The sequence below is a fragment of the Anser cygnoides genome, chromosome 4 (genome assembly GCF_040182565.1).
Source record: "Anser cygnoides isolate HZ-2024a breed goose chromosome 4, Taihu_goose_T2T_genome, whole genome shotgun sequence".
In the NCBI taxonomy this organism is placed as follows: Eukaryota; Metazoa; Chordata; class Aves; order Anseriformes; family Anatidae; genus Anser; species Anser cygnoides.
The window spans coordinates 16,649,682-16,674,340 of NC_089876.1; the positions used below are offsets into that span (position 1 = coordinate 16,649,682).

General features: G+C 37.6%; 1 protein-coding gene across 14 annotated transcripts in view; it reads right to left on the reverse strand.

Annotated features, from left to right (window-relative positions):
* Positions 1-4,000: 4,000 nt before the first annotated feature.
* Positions 4,001-24,659, reverse strand: part of LCORL (ligand dependent nuclear receptor corepressor like) — a 79,651-nt gene continuing 58,992 nt past the window's right edge. For 12 of the 14 annotated variants that reach the window (XM_066995689.1, XM_066995692.1, XM_048081393.2 and 9 more), the window contains 2 exons: positions 17,029-21,917; positions 4,892-8,995 (listed from right to left, as the gene is read on the reverse strand). In XM_066995689.1, coding sequence (XP_066851790.1) covers positions 8,862-8,995; positions 17,029-21,917 — 5,023 coding nt within the window. In that variant the 3' untranslated portion in view covers positions 4,892-8,861. The other 2 variants (XM_066995690.1, XM_066995696.1) reach the window with 2 other exon arrangements.

The following is a 24,659-nucleotide window of genomic DNA, read 5'->3' on the forward strand; positions in this document are numbered from 1 at the left end:
GAAGGCGGCTTTTTATCTGCAAATGAAAATTGCTATCGGTGGTAAGTATGTAACAGTTGCCAACTTACACTTTTTTAAAGTTGTTTTTATATTTAATGTTATTCAGATAGAATGTTTGAGCTGGAGTGGCTGTGTGTGATGGCAGCACTTTTGAATGTACCTGCCTTTAATGCACCTAGTTTCTTTCCTTCTTGGCCTGAGTATCTGCTGACTGTCTAGAAAAAATAGATTTCATCTTAATTGTGAATTCTGCTTCCTGGACATAAATGTGTCTGCTTTATTTTTAAATGATGTCAATGTGGTAAAGCTGTTAGTCTACAAATCGAAGCCTCCTACTGACCCTGTAGGGGACCTACAGGAAAGATGGGGACGCTTCCCTCCCTGGAAGTGCTCAAGGCCAGGCCGGATGGGGCTTTGGGCAACCTGGGCTGGTGGGAGGTGTCCCTGCCCACAGCAGGGAGGTTGGAACTGGGTGATCTTTAAGGTCCCTTCCAACCCAAACCATTCTCTGATTCTATGACTTTGGCCTTATTATATAAAATCACTGATGTGCTTTTCTAAAAGCATAAAAATATTTGTGGCACAAAATAAGATCCAGTAAGGAAAGAGCAAAAAATAAAACACTTCGTTAGTCTGCATGTTCTCTCTTTACAGTGGCAGACAACTGTGATTTGGTTTATAACTTTGAAGATCACAAACTTTTTGTTAATGACAAGGAAAAGTCAAAAGTTTTGCAGAGACAATAGAAGATTAAACTGTACCAAATATTCACTGTTGGCTGAGCATATTCACTCTGGAAATGTTAGGGTTTTGGTTTGGAAACACCGTCAATCATGTCCTTCTGTGTTACAATTCAGATAATTTCCAAGGCAGTCAGAGCAAAACTTGTCAATTGCTCAACATGTGCATGTCAACTGCTGATGTCAAATGCAGCTTTCTAAGGAACTTCTGTTTAAGATAAATTAATATATTGCTATGATCTTTGGTATTTCTTGAAATGGCTTAGGGACAACAGAAGTGAAAAGTAGCATTTCCAAAGTGTAGTGCCCAAACTACTATCCTATTTTCAAGTTTGCATATAGAAAACAGACAGAACTGTGTTGCTTTTCATCCCTTTCAGTTTTTGTTGGAAATCTTTCAAACCACAACATGCCATGACACATTTTTGTGCTGCAATATTTGCTATTCAGAGGCTTATGTAACTGTGATGAATTATTTTTATTCATCGTTTTAGACTGAATTTTGAAGTTTTGAGCTCCCTCTTTTGATAATTCTTTTCCTTCAAATTGTGTTCCCAATGTGAGTTTGCATGCATGCAACCACTTGAGATCAGAGACATTGCCTTTCCCCTTGAATGCTGCCTGAACGTAGTTCAAAAGGGTGAAGTATGTATTTTTGATTTTTTCCAGTTGATTGTCAATCAAAGTTTTCCTTGTACTTCAAATATTAGTGGTTTTATTTCCCCTCAAAGTACTCTCTCTGAGTGGTTCATTCTTCTGCCACTAATACACTTTCAACAACTGCTGGTAGTCCCTTCTGTTATTTTGGTTAAAATGAGTTTCTAGGAAAAACAGGAACAATAAAAATGTTTAAAGGCTTCTTTGTGAATGCCTTCCCGAATAAACTGAAGACCTTCAGTTTTGCCTTGCTGTGCTGTTGTGCCTTGCCACATATGCAGGTTCTGTCCCTGGAATCTCTTCAGGAATGCTGCACTAAAAGATCAGGTTTCCCTGAAGCTTCTCAGTCAGTGGCTGTCTCTGCTGTGGATGTGGTTTCACTGGTGGGTGGCAATAGAAGAAAGACATTGACAAACTAGAGTGAGTCCAGTGGAGGCCCCCATGTTGGTCACAGGGCTGGAGCACCTGCCCTGGGAGGAGAACCTGGGGAATTTGTTCAGTCTGGAGACTTTGGGAGGAGCCCCGGTTACCTTGGGACTCTTTGTTGCATGATGGGAGGTCAAGAAACACTGGGCATAAGCTGAAATGACCAGATCTAAGGAGAAACAGGCAGTGCACCGGGTTGCAAAGAGAGCTTGTGCAGACTCTGTCCTAGGAGGTTTTCAAGACCAGACGCAATACTCTGAACAATGCAGTCTGACCCCACAGCTGGCGTGGCTTTGGGCAGGTGGTTGAAGCATGGACCTCCCGAGGTCCCTTTACGCCTGAATTATCCCACAGTTCTCCCCAGGGCCGGGAGCTCCACTGGCAACTGGCAGCTAATTTCCTGCCCCTTTCTGGGCTCTTCTGCCCTGTGCCCTGCCAAGGGTTTGCAGTGCAATAGAAAGTACGGTATGCTCACAAATTACCATCTTCTGAGGAGGGATGGCTGCTTAATTGCAGGATTGCATGAATAAATGTGTTGCATTTTTCAAAGCTAATTATTAGCAATAATCAAGGTTTAAAGGTATGCAGCTGTATTTCTGAGAAAACTGTATTTAACAGAAATGGGGTGTATGCAGCAGGTGGCAAGGAGGCAAGTCGGGAAGTATCTTATTACCTGCAGTGAAAAATCGTATTATTTTTACCTAGGAAGAGTAATACGTATACTATTGCTGACTTTATTTTCTTTAATTCCATGAGGTGAAAGTACCTTTCTGGCTACTCAACCAAGGAATAAAATTTTAATTCCGCAGATATTCTGACTTAACAACAAACCCAACTCCATCCTCTTTGTTGCTTTAAACCACGTGCTGTGCATCCTTTTGCTGGCTAAACACAACAGGGTGTTCAGCGTGCATAACCCAAACTAGATCCAGTCCAGAGGACTTGGTTCCATACTAAATGATTATACACTAGCGGTGGCCTTTCAGTGTCAAACTTGAAATAATCTACTAATGTCTATTCCTGCGCTAGTTTTTGTTTGCTTGCCCTGCCTCTACAAAGTCTCTAAAACCTAAAATGTTTTCTCCTGGTTAGAGTTTCCTTTGGCCAGTCACATCTCTGAAGGGTAAGTGCTGTACCAAGAACGTTTCAGAACATTTCTCTATAGCTTTGCTGCTTCTTTTCTGACAGAAGGATGTGGTAAGTAAGCTTCTGTTATGCTTCTATCTGATTCCTACCTGAAAACTTGTGAACTCGGAAGTCAATTGAAACTCAATTTGACACAGAGGAGAAGGAATCTGTATTTTTACAAGTTTACGGACATAGACAACTACTTGGAGGTGAGACGCCTGTAATGGAGAAGTTTTGGCATGTACTTGATCTTTGATACGAGAAAACCTATATGGCACCTCTTCCATCAAGGCACATGAGCAAGGTCAGGCTGCATTAGTTCCACTGCTTAAAAGATGGCTTTTACATCCCTTTTTGTTCACTGTGCTTTGGTGGTGCTCCACTGAAGTCAGCTTCAGCGCCTCTTCCCCAGGAAGCTGAATTCTCTTTTGGCTCTCTTGCCTGATAGACCTCAAATACCTTAAGCAGTTAAGGTACATAAAGACCCTCTTAGTGTGGTGTGATGATGAATGTTCACTCTGCGTTGTCTGACATCTGGGTGACTCAGTATCCTTGTGAGAACTTAAGGTTGTTGTGAATTCCAGTAAGTCTTTATTTGAATTACTGGATTGCATCTGCAAGCTAACAAACTTACGTAAAGAAGAGTTGCATCTTCATTTTGTTAAGTAAGAGGATAATTTTAAGTAAATCCTTGCAATGTTTGTTTTATAAATAGTGTCTTCCAAGGAATTGCCCTTCTGGAAAATTTGTTCTTTGCAAGTAAAGGACAGACAACTTAATGAATTAAAAACCCTCTACTCTAGCTATTGAATGTATGACTCCAGAAAAGCGAAATAGATTGTATGGTTTTATTCTAACACTCTTGTTATAGCTCTATTAATAATAAAGTTTTGATGAATGAAGTACATGAACCTTGCTAAAGCTGATTTAGGCATGGAATGTCTACAACGTAGTCAGCTACAACCATTTACTACTTCTCTGAGTAGAGTTTAAAATTTTGTTGTTTACATTGAATTTCCAAAGTACAAGGAAAAAAAATGAAATAGGAGGAGCATTTACATCCATTTTAATTGGTGTCAGGCATAAATTCATAAAAACAAAAGGGGAAGAAAGACCATTTAGCAGAAACCTCAAAAAGTGCAGATACAGATTAGTTGAATGACAATCATTCGAGATTCTCCTGCAAGGTTGGCCTTTCTTTTAGACATTACAGTCATTAAACACTGTCACACAAAAGTTCTCAAGATAAATGAAGATGAAAGCATACTGCAGAAACAAACTAGTTGTTCGATACATTTTCAATCCATTTATGATGAAGGGAGATCTCGGATAATTTACCTTCTCTTTACTGCTTTGCTTCGAGGTAGTCGGTCTCCACCTGTTACAGATTTGTTTGAATTATTACCATAAATCTTTACATGGTGACCTATGCCACAAATTACATAATATATTAACTTTCGTGCACAAAAATAAAATTGGGAAATAATAATTAAACTTAAAGAACATAGAAAAATCACAATACCATTAAAGGGGAACATCTGATTCTGATGTAAATTTGTACTGTAAGAATCCCATGATGTGAAACTTCATATTTTAAAAAAAAGTACATCAAAATGAATAATGCTAATAGTAATATAAAGCCAAATCACACAAGATCATTTCAAGATCAATGTAATAAATGCTTATTATTCAGCAGAAAAAAAAATCAAGAACAATGTACAAAATAATAGTGCAAGAACAGCTGCAATCTATTTGTTCTCATCAGTTTGAAGATTTTGGTTAAAAACTTTACAGCTGGCGAGAGATGCTGCTGAAAAACTCAGATTCCACTCAGTGGGCTGATTAAGGCACATCTTTATGGACTTCAAATGTTCATTTTCTGTGTTCACGTCTATTGAATTCTGCGGCTCAGAGACTTTCACTTGTAGCGTGCTGTCAGAAAAGAAGCAGGGGTGGGAGGGGAAAAAATGAGAAAAAGTTTAGTACGCTTTCCTCTCTCTGCAAACAAGCAAACTGATATGAGGCAAGGTGAGGTGGCGGCAGATTGTGTATACTCGTTTTTGGTTTTGTTTTATTGCAGTGTGTTCCAGAAACACCAACTGAACCTGACCTGTGCTCAGCTCTCCGTGTGGCAAAGGCAGAAGGGAATGTTTGCATAGAAGCAGCTGGCCTTGCTGGTGTGCACAGGCTGTATTGGGTCAGTCTCCTGCTACCGCCATTCCTCTGCACAGGAAGAGCGATCTGCAGCCTGACCTTTCTTAATTCAAGTTCCACAAAGTAAACCCACAGAATAGGAACTGTGCAAGAAGTATTTTTTTTTTCTTTATGACATTAAGTTAGTACAGCCATAAGAGGACTAATACAGAGGTAACTTTTGTTGTGTTTCAAATCTAGGAGAATAAGTAATGGAAAGGACAAGAAGGTTAGGTGATGATCATGCTACCTGCACCCAGGTTCTCCTTTTACAGTGGCATTTGCAGCAACAATCTCTCATCTTGTTGCATTTCAGGAAGCCAGGTCTACCACAGGACTTAAATGCAAATTATCAAGGATTGAGTCTGCTGAAATATAGTGTTCACTGTAGTTATTATTTACTGACTATATAACCATACAATTGATTTTGTTGTACATCTTGAAGACTTATGCAAAATTGCTTATAATACGAGTGAACGGTCGGAGGACACTGAGTAATTATGAGTATAACCTAAAATGTATCGGTTTGTGTTACACTGTTGACTGATTTAGTTTAAACTTTTTCGTACTGGATGGCAAGAGGGAACAGCGAGTGTAACCGCTGAAGTGACAATTCAGTACTTTTCACAGATCACCTGAAACACAACTTTTATGCTTTTATGTTCTTATGCAAGCTCTCTGGAATGTTATGTGCCTCTGTGGCATGGCACCTCTGATTTACCAACCCTTGTTTCTAGCCCCCCGTAACTGGGGGTATGGCTTGTCCAACCAGTATTTCATTGTGTCCTTATTGTTCTGTGCTATCTTTTGTCTTGTTTTTGTTTTTGCACCCTATCTGTTCATTGTTTTTCTGGTTTGTACATGCTTTTTTTGCTCTGATCTTTTCTTTCCAATAGGAAACGGCATGTAGGTGGAGGTGACAGAAGACTAGTCTGTAAGGTTAACTTCTTGAATTTACAGCCTCTAAACATTTGAACCATTGTCCGTCCTTGCTTACTTTCAGGAAAGCCCAAGCCTCTTCTCAGGACCATGAGATGAAGCATATACGAGATAGGGGTAGGGCTGGCTTCTGACTTGCTGCTTTTGTCCCCCCTTCTCCTTATGTGCTTTCTAGGTAGCAAAGCTTGCTCTTAGCAGTGAACAGAAACAATCAACTGCTTCATGAAGTGATAGTGCTGGAGCTATTATTTTTGTTGTTGTTTTGAAAGGAACACATGCCGTGGGAGTCTAGAAATTGTAAGCTAGAGGGTTGGGCAATCACCAGTTGAATGAAGCTCTACAAGAGCAAGTGCCAGATTCTGCACCTGGGATGGAGCAATCCTGGCTGTACGTACAGACTGGGGGATGAGAGGCTGGAGAGCAGCCCCACAGAAAGGGATATGGGGGTTCTGGTTGATGGCAAGTTGACCATGAGCCAGCAGTGTGCCCTGGCAGCCAGGAGGGTCAACCATACCCTGAGGTACCTCAGGCACAGCACTGCCAGCCGGTCGAGGGAAGGGATTGTCCTGCTCTGCTCTGCACTGGTGCGGCCTCACCTCAAGTACTGTGTGTGTGGTTTTGGGCACCACAGCATAAGAAGGACATAAAACTATTAGAGAGTGTCCAAAGAGGGGTACAAAGGTGGTGAAGGGTCTAGAGGGGAAGGCGTATGAGGAGAGGACTGAGGTCCCTTGGTTTGCTCAGCCCAGAGCAGAGCAGGCTGAGGGGAGGCCTCATGGCGGCCTGCAGCTCCCTCACGAGGGGAGCGGAGGGGCAGGCGCTGAGCTCTGCTCTCTGGGGACAGCGACAGGACCCGAGGGGACGGCATGGAGCTGGGACAGGGGAGGGTCAGGCTGGGTGTTAGGGAAAGGTTCTGCACCCAGAGGGTGGTCGGGCACTGGGACAGGCTCCCCAGGGCAGTGGTCACAGCACCGAGCCTGCTGGAGTTCAAGAAGCATTTGGACAACACTCTCAGACACATGGTCTGATTTTTGGGTGGCCCTGTGTGGAGCCAGGAGTCGGACTTGATGATCCTTGTGGGTCCCTTCCAACTCGGGATGATCTATGATTCTGTGAAGTAGGATATAAATGCAAAATGCTTTGAAGAGCGAAGTTTGCACTGTCTTTAAAGCAGTAGACACACAAACCTTGCTTAATGCTGGGCGAATGCCAGATAGAAAATGACAAAGGTTTGGGCTTTTTCTGTGATTTGGCATGTTACTTTCTTCCAGAAACTAGGAATTGTACTGAGTAAGGATGGCCTGTTTTCCAACCAGACAGTACACCTACATTAGGATTTGGTGTAATTATGAACATAATTCTTTGCCATTAGATTGAACCACAAATCACAATGTGAAGAGCTAGAGGGGCATTCTTAGAGGGGCTGTCCTGCTATTTACCAAGTAATGTTCACAATGCCTACAGCTATGATCAATGTTTTGCCCTGCCTATATTACATAAACACATAAGACCCCGGTCTTAAATCTCTAGTCCATTTAATGGGGCAAGTTTCTATTCCCTTCCTCAAAGAAAACCTATGCATTTCATTCTGAACACATATGTTGCCCATTCAAATCTTAACATGTTTTATTCATTTGAGCTCCTAATTCAAGTATTAGGGAAAGTATTTTGATATTCCATTGACTGAAAGATGACAAAATTGACTTTATTGCTAGGAGCTAATTGTTTTTATTTTTCTAGAGGATAGAAATTGTTTACAGCTTTATGGATTCACGGCTGACTAAAATATCAAACCCTGCAAGAAAGCTATTGTGGCAGACTATCTGCTCTTGAGGAACAACGGAAAGAAAGGATTTGAAAACAGATCAGACTGACACGTTCCAATGTGTATGTTTTTAATCTAGTTTTGTATAGGTTTCTGTATATGAGGCACAAATAACTTCGCAAAACTAGACCTGAAGGACATGCTGGTAATTTACCTTTTACGGAAGAACAGAAAACTCAAGTGTTGGGAATTTCAGGGGAATACTTAAAAACAGGAGTAGAAAGATGTTAAATCAACATCTTTTTCACTTCCCCAGTATGGGTAGCATCAACATAAAAAGCTTGAGTATTTTAGGAAATTTTAACCATAATAAAGGCAAAGTGGAAAAAAGTAAGGTTAGAGATCTGCATTAATATATTTTTTTAACCAACATGGGGTTAGTCTTTCATCGCGCTTTTGGTTCTCTTTTATCTGTTGTGATTTATTTCCTAGTTGTTGATGTAATAAGTATGCAAATAGTGTATTTCAATTATATTTTTAAAATAAAGGACTGTAATTATGGACTAAAATTAAATAGAAGTGGTTGAATTTCTCCAGTCAGATTCGTCAGTATATTCTACTCTAAATTTTAACCCATTCTGCTTGTGAAAGGTGTGGTGTGCATTAAGCAGTCCTAGTGCAAAGAGGTGCTTTGTACAGCAACCCTTCTGCTAGGAGGAACTGCAGATTACAGCCTAGTGCTACCAGAAGCCATGAGGCCTATTTTGGTAGAGCTTGGCGTGGGGCTATATGGAGGCTGGCTCCTCTACAGCCTTCTTGTGCTCTCCACTCTCAAGGCTTGCCCTGGGAAGAGGATGGAGCTCTCTTTAACTTCTTGGAATGAAATGTCTTGACAAAAACAGGCATTTTACTGATCTTAAATGGCAGTCTCTAAAAAGGTTACAATTCTGAAGACATCTGTTTTCTATTATAGCAATTATCATCTGCTTTGGTTTTGTTCACTTGTCACTGACTCAGTCAAGCGGATTCCATGCACGCAATTTTTGGAAGTTGGATACAGGTGCTTCTGTAGTATGGAAAACAAATCCCAGCGATGGCACATTTGATAGTTCTGCTTTCCCTAGTGGATTTGTCACAGTCCACAGTGCTAAAAACCCAATGAAAAAGAAGAAAACACTCTTTGTTATCTCACACAAAGAAAGAATGTTTAAAGAATAGTGATAGTTCTTGAAAATTCAGCCTCTTTTCTTCACTTTCAATTACACTACTCTGTATCTGCCCTTGCCCTCTAACTACTCAGGGAGTGCTGTACCATTGCTCAGTATACGGAGGATGTTCAGTTGTATGAATTTTTTTACTCCACATCATCTGGATGCTGCTGACAGCGCTGAGGATGAGGGATCACTAAGGCTATGTTCCCAAGTCGCCACCACTAATCACCTCTGAATTTGCTGTCTTTCAACAGTGTTGGAGAAGAGTAATTGGTGATGTTATTATAACAAGTCATAGCAACCAAATTAGATTAATGCTGATAGACTCCAAAGTCCTATCTAGTCCGCCTTGGCTAAGTAGGCAAGCCTGGATGTGGTCAAGTCTCCAGGCTTGCTAGGACCTAAAAGGATTCTTTCTCCCCACTAAATTTCCTTCCTATCATTAAAGCAAAAGTAATTAAATAGAAAGGTCTTTGAATTCGATCTTCTACTAAAGGAAGCAACAAGGTGCCTTCCCATGCTCAAAGATCTATAGATCTTTTCGATTCTTCTCCACACTTCTTCTATTTAAAACTACCTTAATACAAATATTTCTTTCTGAAGTTTTGCATTTGCTACTTTAGCTTTACCCAAATCATCCAGTTACAATAATAGAAAAACTGACTTTTAATAGTAGGACTAGAGAGCACTTCTGTATGAGGTGATAGGCAGCCAAGCATGAAAAGAAAATAATGTTCTTTGAGCTTTTTATTTTCTATGCAGTTTGTAAGTGCATTCCTCGAGAAAAACACGACTGTCACACCTACTGTATGAAAATGACAAAGTTGAGAAAATTCATTTAGCTGAAGTGCATACGTTTGTTGCATTACTCTCTGTTTACCAGGTACCAAGGCCACACAGAAAAAGCAGGCATAGGGATAACTGTTAGGTGCTCCTCAGCCCTTTCCATTGATAAGATTACTGTCAGATGGTGTGCATTTGTATTCTGTAAAATGACTATGAAAGTGTCATCACAGGGTTATGTTTCTCTAAATATTTTGCAACATTCATTTCATAGCTAAAAAAAATCTCTTTCCCAACTAGCTGAGCTACCTCAAACTTTTTTTTTTTTCTCCTGACACAAATTCTGCAAACTGAACTTGTTAATCAAAACTTCATTAATGATGTGAAAATTTGTAACTTGGAAAGCAAATGTGCATTCTTGACACACAGCACTGATTTGAGGCTTTTACAGAGAGGTTTCAAAAAGACTGAGTGGAAGTAGTAAAACTTAAGCAGCATAAATGATTTTCTATGCATAAACCACTTGAAGATCTCCCAGAAAAGGAAAATATTAGAACTCATACAGGTTAAATGCTACACTGACTACCGTAGCCTTGGCATGCTTGCAAGCAGGGATTGATTTGCTAATGCAACATACATTGAAATAAAGGCAAACCAAGCACGCACAGTCAGATTTATTGTCTATGAAATTTATACTCATCTTTACACAATGCCAAAATGCAACAACAAAGAAAGCTTTTTATGCCTCATTTCTAGTTATCAAACAGTTCTTGTTGGAATAAGAAATAGTATTTTTGAGGTGAATGGATGGAATCATTCTTGCTAATATGTGAGAAAGAAGTGCCCTGGAAATAGATGGCATACCCAACTAGATCAAAGGAATTCGGGGGGATAACCAATATTCAGGGACTCTTTCAAAAATTAGATATATTAGATATTGTATTTAACACAGGTGGGGTACTGTGAAAAATAAAACAGTAAACAAGACCATAAGGAAGACAGGAGGTGAACAGAGTCAAAAAAAATGGGGCAAGAAGTCAAAACCAGTCATAGTAACAGACTGAAATTATGGTGGAAAAGTTTCTTCTGCTCTTCACACTAAGTCAGAAAATGTTTTCTTGGTCTGAGAGAAAAAAATGTGTTGAGAAGAAAGGAAGGTTACATAAAAAAGAAGGAAATAGGCACGAAATACACAGGAAATATACAAGAAATATAACTAAGAGTTTGATAAATTGTCAAGAATATTTTATTAGTGATAGTATTAAAACTTAAAAAAAAGAGTTCTGTGATCTTTAATCTTTCATAGCATACTGCTTTCAAAAATCTTGGAAACAAAAAACAGCTAACAGTTCAGTAATCTAACAGTTGAAAAGAAGCATCATTAATTTCATGAGGAACATAATTCATTCTTAATATGGAGGCACTGCTGTGAAACGTCTGTCTCTTGCATGAAAGAAAACTAAATTTCTATGCATTACTAGAAGCTAGCAGCATACAAATCAATTAAAGAAGCAACAAAAATGTTGTGCAATGAATAGTGTTGAGTTCTTAGAAACATGCTATAACAGAAAAAAATGGTTTTGCTATTTTTATTCCACTTAATTATAAAAAGCATTTGAATAAGGTTAAAAACAGGTTAATGTTGGAGGTTCAGACCTTAAGATGCTGGTTCGGGCTCATCTCAGAAAAACGAGAGCACCACCACCTCAGTACTATGATGAATGCAGCTACGTAAATCTTGTCATATGAGCTGGATAAATCTTTATTTATTTATTTATATTTTTTTGGCTTTACAAATGCAGTTATATTATGGAGGGAGATCATCTCAGAAATATGATGAGACAGTCCCCATGTGGCTTATAAGCCACCAGACTTCTGAATTAAGGAAGGTCAAACAATAATTTGCAAATAAGAAGTAATTTCCTTTCCTGAGATTTCTACTACATAAATTTTAAAACAGCTGTGAATAATGAACTGAGAGATACGAACTCAGGAGCAAAACATACAGAAGAAGAAAATTTTTGAAACACACCTCTCAATTTTAAACTAGAAATACAAGTAATCAACACGACCACAATTTTAAGAATTGATACCTTAAGCATAGCTCTTAAATCTTTTCTTGCATTGTAAATAAATTTCCTAAATTTGAAAAACAAATGATGAGTGCTTTGAAATTTATGCTGAACGCCCCAATAGGAACACTGAAATCTAACTTTAAGTACTTATTTTCTCCCCAAATGTAGCCTCCATTCCAAATGTCGCAAACATGTCACAAAGATAAAAAAGAACCATCTAAGTAAGCAAGAGACTATTTTTTTTTGGTTAAAAAAATGTCATATGGTATTCTTACAGCTTCTAGATTTTTTTTTCTGTTAGGCTTCCATTTCATATACAGGAAAATAATCCTTTATTTGAAGCAACTAATCAAGATGTTAATGGTTTGAAATACACAACATGGACAGCAAGCCGTTATCAGTAAAATGCCAAATACACTCTCTTGTTTATAAGAGGATAAGAAGAACTTGTGACAACATCCATCTGAAGAGACTGACTTCCCTAAGCATCTTATTCTCTCTGTTTGCATGTATCTTAATATGAAATGTGGAAGTCTCATTAGCCTTTCCTAGCAGGGCCACTATTTAGAAATATTCTACCCTGAGCTGCAAAGTGAAAACCAAAAATAAGAGCACTTACTTATTACACAGAGCTGTTTGGAAAAAAAACATGAAGAATATAGCCCTATTACTCACTCATGGCTTGACAATGTGCAACTGATATAAAACATTTAGAACCAAGTAGAAATGCATAGGCTTATGCTCTTGAAAGGATTCTAAACCCTAAGCTAGTGTTAAATTAAGGCAATTGCTAGTGGTAGGCAAGCCTAACGATGGTCATCACTAAAGAAAGAGCTAGAGCCAAGTTAAGGTGCTTGCCCTGCTTACAGACATACACCGTGTTGTAGGACAGAAGCACAGATCCCTTACACGTCTGCCGGAAAGGGGAGACCAAAAGGAGCATGTAGCATTAAGTAAGAGGATGGAGAGTGGGTGAGCTGAATAAATGTTTGTGAAATAACTGTCTAGGTTTCATCTGTGGTAAGGGATAAAGCTGAATGCAGACCGAAGTCAGGTGAGTTTCAACTGCTGAAAGAACAAGACGGTGAAACCTGCCAGACTGACAAAAAGAACCATCAAAGGAATACAGAAAACAAGCCTAGATCCCATAAAGCACGAAGTTTCTCACTAGATATAGATTTACATCTTAATAAAGCAATAGATATTATTTGTACTCCAAAGAATACTGAAGAACAACCTAGAACATGACAGATATCCAGAACATGTGAGAAATCATCAGAAAAAGGTCCCCTTCCTTCAGTTAATTAAAAATTGAAAGAAGAACATAAATTGTTTCTAGACCTGTTCCATAAGTGCAGAAACAGTAACTTTTCTAGAACTCTGAAGTGTCCAAAGCTGCTGGCCAAAAAGCATGGAGCTAGGAAGATAACTCTACCTATACACCTGCTTTGGAAAAGACATGCAGCTTGGAAATAAGCAGCTGATGCCTTATGATAAGAAAATACTGTTCTTAAAATACGGCCAAAATCTCATTTCTTTTTCACAGCGGGGCAGGACAGGCTACGTCATCGCATGTGGCAGGGGGAATCCCGCCGTGTGAAGCCCGCCAGAGCATCGGGTGGTGGTAGGAGAGCTGCTGGTGCTGGATCAGGGGAATGAGGCAGAGACCATGAGGTTCATTAAACGAGTCAGGATTTATTATACGTGTAGTCAGCTATATATCAAGTCTACATTTCTGCTTTTATACTTCTGCATTAAAAATAGTCCACTTACTGAGAATAGTTGTTCTTTTCACTATTTTTTCTATGTTTTCAATCTATTTTCTTACTTTCTTTATGGCTGTGTGAAAAAGTAACGTCCTGCCTGGCAGTTACAGTTAGGAAAATGTCCATCTGCATCACAGGTGAAACAGCCTGAAGCCAAGTACTTCTGATGAAAAGCCTTCCAGGAAGAGCTAAGATATGGCTGTTAAGAGGATTGCTTGAGATCAGTAGACTTAATGACCGTTTCAATGCGTCTCTTTTGCATTTTACCTCATCTAATATTTAAAATTGGTTCCACTTAGGAGTGTAGAATGTGCTCCTTCATGAAAGGGAAAGCTGGGAAGACTTGCTAAAAAATGTGAAAAAAATGAAAAAAACCTGTAGAAAATATCCTAGGTGATCAGAAGTCATTTTAAAAGCTTTTCTATGAGTTCCAACCTTACACAAAGGGTATGCGGACGCGGATGTTGTGTCATCCGCACGCAGTGCTGCCTGCTACTGTATCAGGTCAACAGTCTTCTTTGTGTCTCTGATAAATCCACACCCTCTGTAGTAATGTAAAAATATATTCACTACACGGTGAGTCTTTTACTGTGTTCCATTTTATTGTGGGATAATAGTTTTTCTTATTTTAGCCTGGCTGTCTTGAAGTTTTTGGATTTAGCTTGGCTGTCTCCAGGGCATGTGAGTGTGGTCTGAACCACCCTCATGGCAAGACACATAAATACTTTTCTAAAACTTTTTTTTATATAATTTTCTTTGCCACCACGGACAGTAATAATGTTTCAATGTTCTTAAAGAAAGTAATTTATATAATCATAACACATATCTACAGTAAAAGGGAACTGCCCTCAACACATCAAATGCATTGTTGAAGCAACAGTTCAGAAGTTGAGTAGTAACATACAACATACAGACCAATGTATCTACCATCCACCTTGCCTTGAATAAAACAGCTAATTTGAAAAAGGGATTAATTGTTTTCTGTTGCTATATTGATTACGTGGCTAGTTCTAGCTGCTTGGTACTATCCTGAGCCATAAGAACTCGACTGACTTTATTCCACTTGCATATTCTAACAAAAATCAGGTACACACAAAAATTTGACAACATTCTGCCTACTTGCCACAATGCTTCATAATAAAACAGCATCACAATACCTCCCTCTTTCAGGAATATTTCATAAGACACCAAGATCAGTAAAATGTGAAGATAAACTTTAAATATCGATTGTGCCACCATAAAAACATTTCAAGCACGGCAACAGAACAATGATATAAATTATGGTACCACATCAACAAAAATACAATCCAGAGAACATATGAACGAATAATGATGTTTTCATGTGCATTAAACTTCCAGATGCAGGAACGATGTTTGAAAACACATGCATGCACAGCTAGAAATCATGTTCCTTCTTTTTTAGCCAGTAACTTACATGGTAGACTAAAAATATTTATATGATTTCCTTGGCTAGTGCAGACAGTACACAATGTTGAATCAACATGCTTAAACAAGACATCCTTTTCTATACTGCAAGAGTACACTGAAGAAAGGTTTGGGGTTACAAGCATGGAGAAAGCTCCAGAATCATCGTTTATCTTTTAACATTTCCTTAATCAATGACCCTTCTGTTACATCCTTTCTAAAGACAACAATTAATATGAGAAACTATGAGTAAGAAGGAAAATAAAAAAAAAAAAATTGTAAATGAAATAATGTAAAATAGTTATCAGATTTCCTAATGATCCAAAACTAAGGGAGGAAAGTTATCAGGTAAATAAAATTGAGTCCCAATTAAAACTAACACGAGACCATATCACAGTAATAGGTCTTACATTGCTATAGCAAGAAACAGTGTGAAGATAAATATAAATTGAATGCAAAATTTTTTTGGCTACAGTCAAAATTATGAAAGAAAAAGAAGTATGAGAGAGCTCTTTCTTCATTTGCAAAAAAAAAGAAACATAGATGTTACCCGTTCCTTTTCTAGTTCTGGCTTTTTTATAGCAATCTTGTGTCAAGGTTTGAACTTCTTAAAAACTTTTTTTTTTTAATGTTGAGTTTGACGCCAAGTCAGTGAATTAAAATACAAAACAACGGTTTAAATGTAAAAAAACTCTGTATCTTGGAAAAGTGCTGAATGGTTACACTGAATGAGCTTAATATGAAGAATTGTATATATTACATAAAGCACAAAAGAAATGAAGTATACAAGAGCCATAATATTGTTTATATTGCAACTTAAATTAATACTTCAGTTTATTATCAGGGATAGTTTTCTACAATATAAAATACAAAGGGGTACATAAGATTTTGCTCTGTTCTGAATAGATTTTTTATCCTTTAGGCAATATAATCTGATTAGCTAATACAGTTTTGTTTCTAAAAATGAGTATTCCTGCAGTAATTTAATTCCTTATGCAGAACTCTTCTACTCTGGTGAATACTTAACACCTTAGTTATTTTATTGAAATGAGTTGAGACTTCTGTTTAAGGAGATCTCTTCACCGAAGAGAAGAAATAATTTCACAAGTGTACCCTCTTTGTAAGTAAAATAATGGCCTTTCTGTGATCACAGTTGCATAACAATTATTATAAATATCTAGCTTTAAAAATGGATTTAATTTCACGCTAGCCTAAAACCATGCCAAACGAATGCATTTAGTATGGTAACTGCATGTTGAGTTTGACTAATTTTGTATTTGAAATTGTTCTGTAAGGATTCAATGCACAAACCCTTTAGAGTCAGCAGATTTCATTTGGCATCGAATGGATACTAAAACGGATCTCTGAATGAATACTTCTCAGAAGTACATAGTACTATTTTTTACTATTTCATTACAAAACCATTACAGATTTACATTAGAAATCATGACATGACAAAAATGTTCTGCTTTGTTTTTAAACAACTCTGTTGGTTAATAAACTAAATTTCTACTTCATTTTATAGTTTACCCTTCCTCACAATATGAGTAACTACACCATGGAATGAAATTCTGTTCATTTTGAAATCAATAACCAGCTGCCACTGACTTCAGAAATGTCAGAACTTGATCTGTTGCCTCTCTGGACAGTATCAGTTAGCACTTTTCTTTCATCTTGGCATGCTATAGCCATAACACAACGCAACTCACCTATTGTGGCTGAAAAGTTAGTGTAAAATATTCTGTATGTGTTAAATTTGCACTTTCTGCGTTATTCTGATGCTATGTTTAATTACTTCTCTGAAATTAAAATGACTATCATGCAATAAAAAATAAAAAATAAATCCAAAGTGCTTAGTTGCTTGACCTCTCTAATTCTTTAAGATTGCATTTTAAGGTGAAGGGGGGAACAGGAACTTACCTACTTGGCACTTTGGGTAATAAGTTGCCATTTGTCCACTATTGCATGATTGTCTCTTATGCCTTTTTCTTACATTTGTATCAGTGGTCTCCCATTGTGGACTTTTTCTTTTGTTTATTCTGATAACAACTTCAGAACTACCAGCAGGAATATCATCATGGCTTACACCACTACTTAATTTTCTGCTGTGAAACTGGTCATCCAGCCTTTCAGTCACTTTAGATGAATTAGATCCTTTAGATGTTTCCATTTCATTTTCTTGTTTCTTTAATGCATTTTGCTTAGTAGAATGGGACCTTAAAAGAGGATGCCTTTTTTCTTCCAAATAGGCCGGATGGCTTTTACTTTCAACAGCTTCAGGAGAATAAATGACATTATTTAACTTAAATGAATTGTGCTGCTCAATATGGTTGATTTTTCTCAGAAATATTCTACAATCTTTAAAGGTTTTGGCTTTCCATGTATTCTGAAACAGTTTATCTTGGCTTTGTTCTTTTCTACCATTTTGCTGGCAACAAATTGTTCCATTTGTCTCTGCATGTGACTTATAGAGTATATTTGCTAAACCGGGATGTGGGTTAAAGTCAGAAGATCCCATCATCTGTTGAACAAATGCATCTCTGGCTTCATTTTCAGTTGGCAAGAGGCTACTCTGAGATTCTACCAAAGTCTGAGTGGGCTGCATTTCTACTGTGTTTTTTTCCTGGAGCTTGGGCATTCCATCATTGCTTTCCCCACTTGTACTTTTAAACAACTGGCTTTGGCAAAAGAACTGTAAATTTTTCCTTTTTGATTTCCAGCCTCCAGGAGCCTGGTTATACAGCTTTTTTTTTGTTTGTCCCCACCTATCATGCTGTAACTTCTTAAAGTCATTTCTTTTTAATCTGGCTAATGTAAAATTACTTTTCATGCTTAAGACTGGAGACCTCACCATGTTATGTAATATCTGTAGTTTCCCTGCTGGTTTTGAAGGAGAGGATAGTGCAAACTTTTTAAAGTGCTTTCTGAAAGGGCAAGTACTAAGGTCAGATTGCTTTGTTTCCACCTTTATCTCTCTAGTACTAACTACTTCTAAAGGATTGCGAGCATTTGCCTTTCTCACTAGAGAGAGAGACTGCGTTTCTGTAGTTTGCATAAACCAGGTGCAGAGCTCATTCATATTACACTTTTTCTGGAAAAGCATTTTTATAGGTGATGTTTCAAGTTCTACAAGGCAGGAGTCTAAAGGGTTTGACATTTCAGTGTTACAGTCCTGTTCAATGGGATCCCTGTTTTCACACACACATTTATCAAACTCATTTCCCCCCACTCGCAACCAGGTATTCGTTATCTGTTCAAATCTATTATTTAGTTCTTCCATCAATGTGTCGCTTGAAGTGGAAGTAGCCCACCACCTGAGAGAAGGCTTCGATGAAAAGATGGGATCCGATGATACATCATTAATGGGCCCAAATTCGCCATCCTTAAGATCCTTTTTTGCACTTTTTTGCACTGAATTTCGCATTTCTGAGGTATCTTTGGATGTGGCGCTCTGATTTGATTGCCTACGTCTTTCCTTTTGATCTTTAGCTTTTCTCAGATGGAGCTTATAAGACTTATGTAACAAGGCACTTCTACAAGTAAACGCACTAGAGGATGCTAATGAATGTAAAAAATGCAGTGAAGGTTTTCTGTCTCTAACAGAATGTCTTAATGGAATTTCACGTTTCCTTGACACTGTCGTAATAACGTTGTTTGATCCATCTTCTCTAGAATCTTTCTGCATGCTCTTTACTTGACCCATATTATTGCACAGTTGATTGTTTCTCTCCTGTGGTATGTTTTTTTCTAACACATTCTGCTGTTGTAAAGGAGGCAAACAGTTGCTAATACTCACTTTTCTTTCCTGAGGTGAAAATCTATTAACAGTCACGGATATACCAGAGATTTTTACTTTTGCTGGCCTACCAGGCTTTCGAACGGTGGTTAAGGGTTTCTTAATCGGCCGCATAATATTGCTGCAAGGGTGTGGTGATGCTAGGTTACTCTTGATAGGTCTAACATAGTCATAACCAGAGACCTCATTTTCAGCAGAAGGCTTCTGTAAGGCTTTTACTATTTCATTCAAAGCACTTTCAGTTTCCGTGCTATGCCGCACTTTGCTGTGGTCATTGGCAACATTGAAATCAACGTGTTTTGTGGGCAGAGTGCCGATGACATTTGGATTACCTTCAGAAACATATCTTTTAGTTCTTCTTGACCTTCCAAAAACAACCGTCACAGTAATATTTTTGTTGCCGTTAACTTCTTCCGTGACTGCTGCATCTGATTTGGTACTTTTACCGTCACTGTTAAGTGCAGGTCTATGTTCCATACTTTCAGTTACGTCTATTTTTGGTTTTGGAGGCCGCCCAATAGGTCTCTTAACCTGCTTAACGACTTGAGGACCTATTTTCTTTGGTCTACCAGGCTTTCTTTTTAAAACCGATTCACTGCTACTGTTTGATTTCTCCACAACTTCATTTTGCTTTGAGTCATTTAAGTTAGTTTGAACAACTGCACAAGAGCTTGTAATTTCTTCTGCATAAGCACAGTTTGATTCCTCCTTGGCATCATTTTCTTTGCAATCAAAATCCTTGTCACAGACTGCATGAGAAAGATCCTTTGTGGTCTGTTTGTCTAACACAGTGTTTGCATGCCCCTGAAATAAACAAATATCCGTGTTTCCTTTAGAAGATGCAGTTGCAGATGTCAAAGTGTATTTGACTCCTTCACTACTATTAACCTCTGAGACAAACATAAGCTTAATAGGACTTGAGTAGCTTAAGGGAGATGAGATCTCCCCAGCTTCAGAAATTGTATGTGAGTTCTCATTATTGGAAGTAGAGCTGGATGAATCAAAAGTCAGAGACTTCAAAAGGCAGTCATTAATTTCTTGATCTATAACCATCTCTTGTTTGTTTGTCGTCACACACACAGTTTTGGTTTTACTGCTGCTTGGCACATGTGAATGTGGAAGGAAGCTCTGTCCTGTGTATCCAGTTTCACTCAGACTGAAAGGTAAACCTTGTCTAGCAAGTGGGTTGATAATCTGTTCATAGGCATTATCTTTTAATTTTTGGCTTATTTTGTAAGCATCCAACCATGAGCTGTTAGTCTTTTTAGCTAAGTTTATTGTATCTTCTAAACGCTCTACAACAACTTGCAGATTTGTGTCTCTCACAATTTTGCTTATATTTATGTCACTGCACCTTTCAGCATGAACATCTTTATTTATTTCCATATTTTCCAAACCTTCTAAAGACTTTTTTGCATCAGATGATTTCCTAAATACAATATTGTTTGTTACATACACAGAGTACCATCCAGGAGGCACAATGTTGCGTTTAGTTCTGCCCGGGATTCCATTACTTTCCTCCTGAGGAATCTGATCAGACTCTTTTAGGCTTTCACAATCTCCTTGTGTTTTTGCAAATTTAGCCTGGTTGGCTGCAATGGCACTGTTTTCTGAAAGAAATAGAAAGTCAGAGCTGGTTTGAAAATTAGTAAGAGGTAGTTTGAAAGACTCTGTTTGGTGTACTGGAAAGCACATTGGTTTGGTTTGGCAATTCATATGCGGATTACTTTCAAGACATTGCAAAGCTTTATCTTCTATCACTGTAAAACTGTGTCTTTTGTTTGGGTATATCTTATCAAAAGTCTTTGTAGATTTTTTTGCATTTCTATCAGAAATTGACTTTTTTCTTACAAGTGTTTCATCAAGGCTTGCAAGCTGCCTCTTGATTTGCAAAGACTGTCGCCGAATGAATGGTGAATCAGGAGAATTATACATTGCAAATAACGTTTCCTGACGCTTGCGGAATCTTGTTTGGATAATTTTATTTTCCATTTGTTTATCATGTTGGCGAAGTAATTCCATAAAACTATAATCACTTGCCTTAGCGTTATGCAAAAGGGAGGTTATGAAGTCTCCTAATTTTACATCATTTTCTGGTGCCCTGTCACTATTAGAAAACTTTACAAGATTTGTTGCTATGTCTGTAGTGTCTATTGATTTTAACTTTTCATTAATACGGTCCACTAAATCTTGAAAAATGGCATAATGTTCACTGTTCTCAACCTTCTCAGAATTTATGTAATTTTTGCCTTCTTGATCTGTTGATTGCAGTGTTCTATCTGAGTATTCAGTCACTTTTCCTCTGCATGTTTTACCTTCACATTCAAATTCTCCATTGCTACTTTCAGCTGGCAAGAGGGATGGAGGCTGGTTGATGGATATTTCAAGCTTGTTGTTATCTAAAGTTGGAAAATCTATGCCTGATCCTTCTGATATTTCAAATTCTTTACTCTGTACAGGTGACAGGGGAGGTGGTGATGGGCTGCGAGATCTATTTGAATTTTTAATGCTGTTTAACAGATCACAGTCCTTAGTTGAAGACGTACATGCTGCTGCTTTTGCAGAATGCCTGTTAGAATTTTGCGATTGTTCAGCACAATACTTATGAGAACTACACGCTTTGTTCACCATTGTCTTAATACATCCAATTGCTACAGCTTGGCATGACAAAGAATGGATATCTTTAATACAAACAGATAGAGGTGGTAAACAAGTGTTTGGTCTTTGATTTCGTAAACAGCACCTTTTTGTCAGCACATGTCCATTGCAATTGCAAAATGGAACGTGAACATCCTCTTCAGTAAGGGAACTGGGAGTTTCAGAGTGGACCAAATGTGTTTGCTTGCAACTGCAAGCTATAGGAACATTTTCATCTTGTATTAAAAATTTTAACATAGCCAAAGTCTGTTGCCAGTGATATGAACAAAAAGACTCCAAAACTTTGTTTAATGTTGATTTTCCTTTTTCCAAACTAGTTGTTTCCTCTGAATTTGCATCAGCTGTTGAGCTTGAACTGAAAATGAAAACAAATCAAAACAAAACATAAATTACAGTAAAACACCATATCTAATGTTTGTTACAATGGCTAAGCTCAAGACTAAAAACCTGAAGTCAGCAAAACAGTTCTGTTCTATTTGCACAGTTCACTCAAACTTGCAAGTTTCACTAGAAATGATGTGCATCTTGTATATAGCAGTGGTAATCCTACCATAAGAAGAAGAATAATCAGAAAGAAACTAAGGGACAAAAAGAATAGTTCTAAAAATAGCTTCTCATATCTAAATGTAATTATAGTAATGTTAACTTCCTCTTATTTCAAATTGTCTTGGTCATTAATGAAGTAAAACCTCACCATGAACCTGGGGGGCGTATTTTTTACTGCCATTGCACAAACTGAGTAGCTGAGGCATACATAGAGAGGGAGGGTAAATGACTTGCCTAACGTCACAATTCCAGCTTGTGGCTGAGGCAAGAATGGATCCATCTCTCCTGAGATACCTCCTAAGATAATCATGTACGCCTAAGTGTATTGAGCGCTCTTAGGATACTCGTTTAAGATCCTCTCAAAGACACTTATTTGTTCTTTCAAGAACACTTAATAGGCTCACAAAGAATTTTTAAAATAGCCATTTGCTACTGTTACTGTTCTTTTCAGATACAAGCTTCCCTTCTGGTTTTTAAATAAATTGCAGTGGTGCATCACAGGCTCTTCATTGCAATATATTACACACACATATACACACGCACACACAGTTTCCTTATACAGAAACAGAGATAATCGCCACTGGAATATGAAACTGCTGTGTCAAAGGTTAATATCCATTAAATCTCAAATATAGGGTAGGTCTTTATCTGAGAAAGACTTTTGAGCAGTTGTTCCCAAAGATATTAACTCAAAATAAAATCACTGATGAAATACTACCTTAACTATTTAATTCATTTCTCATAAATTATTTAAACTAATGTCACTACTTACCTAATCAATCATTTATATTGAAAAGCTGAAAAATTTCCATGGTAGAAATTAATACAGATAGTTCTTCAATTAAATACAAATTCCTTACACTGGATAGCAACTATCACCAGATAGTTATCATCTAATTCAAATGTTTTACTGAAACCAATTGCACGAGCAGAAAGTATTAAAAGAATTCTGTTTTAGAAAAGTATGTATTATTTAAACATATCACCAAACTCTGAACATGACACTAACTTTTTGTCCTAATATTAGCTTATGTAACTTTTTGCATTTAAGCCTGTACTTCAGAAAACCTTCATTTTGGTTAGTTTTACAACTGTGTTGAACAAGGAACATACATATTTTAAATGTAATATATTTATTAAAAAGTTACCTATTTTTTTGTTAGCTCATACCCAATGTAATTAACATCAATAATAACTTTTAGCTTCAGGTTTCTTACTGGAAGTTATACACACAAATTTGTATTTTTAATGTCCCATGTGGATTGTAATGTTTAGAGTTTAAAAACAGCCAACTATGCTTAATAATCCCTTGTGTTCTTTCCTTCCTCTGCAATATTTAGTAAGAAATGGAATATATTGAAAATCAATCATTAGGTTCCATTGTTAACTCAAAAGCCTAAGGTAATTGTGACACTACTAATTGAAAATGTGATTATATTTAAATTGGAGACATAAAAAGACTAAAACCCTCTTCGTACTTGTAATCCAAAATAAAAACATTATTCAAGGGCATGTTATGTCAGGTTTTAACTAATTTTGAAACACCCCTGCACTGGGAAGAGTCAGAACATTATTTCTCTGGAGTCACAAGGTGTCGAACTGTATCACTACACTTGGGAAAACAAAGCTTATTCTAGTAATACAATTATGGATAAAAATTAATTGCCCTCCCCACTTTAATGCCCTCCCATGACTTTAATGAAAGAATGTATCAAAAGGCTAAAGACAAAAAAACACAAACCAAACCAAACCAAGAAACACCCCAAGCACCAGGTCTTCAGTATTTTGTTTGTAAATCACAGTCCTTTTGCTACGTAATAATTTGCTACCTGATGGCTACTGTACAGATTTTATGGACCAAATCTCTAAACAGATGTCTGTGTCTTTCCAGGCTTTCAAGCTCTGTCTAATGCTGTTTCACTAGAGATAATTTAATGGAGGCTGCTTGTATCCATAATGTAAGTAATTGGTACTTCATATATGCTCACTGGTGGAAGAACCTTCCCAAGTGCTAAAACCTTCTCAAAGTTAAAACTGCTCTGAACTTGATATGTTGAGATTAATCTATTACAAATTAATATGCTGGTTACCACGGACATACTGGACACTCTCCTAACACGATTTCTTTCCTGGCTACCTACCCTTGCGTAACACAACTATAACCTGCTTTCCCTTTGTGTGTGTTAGTTTCTAAAGCTGACAGACAACTTCACCTAGGGCAATGCTACCATACTCCAAAAGGTCTCTGAAGCTTGTGAAAATGCAGCATGGTCACCATTTAGGAGTAGTTTACTCTGCAAACACATTGAAGCCTTAAAGCAACGCTTTTTCTTTCAAGAGAGAGTCTCTCTCTGTAGAGATGTCCATATATTTAGACAAACTACTTTAATAGCTTTTCAATAAAATGGAAAGGGCTCCCTGTAGCCCTTTAAATTTGTGTTGTCACACAGCAGTTAAGACTCTCTTTGGGACAAAGGACTTTAGCGTTAACTGCACAGAAGGACGAGCTATTTCACAACTGCATCCTTCCTTCACAGAACTGCCTTACACT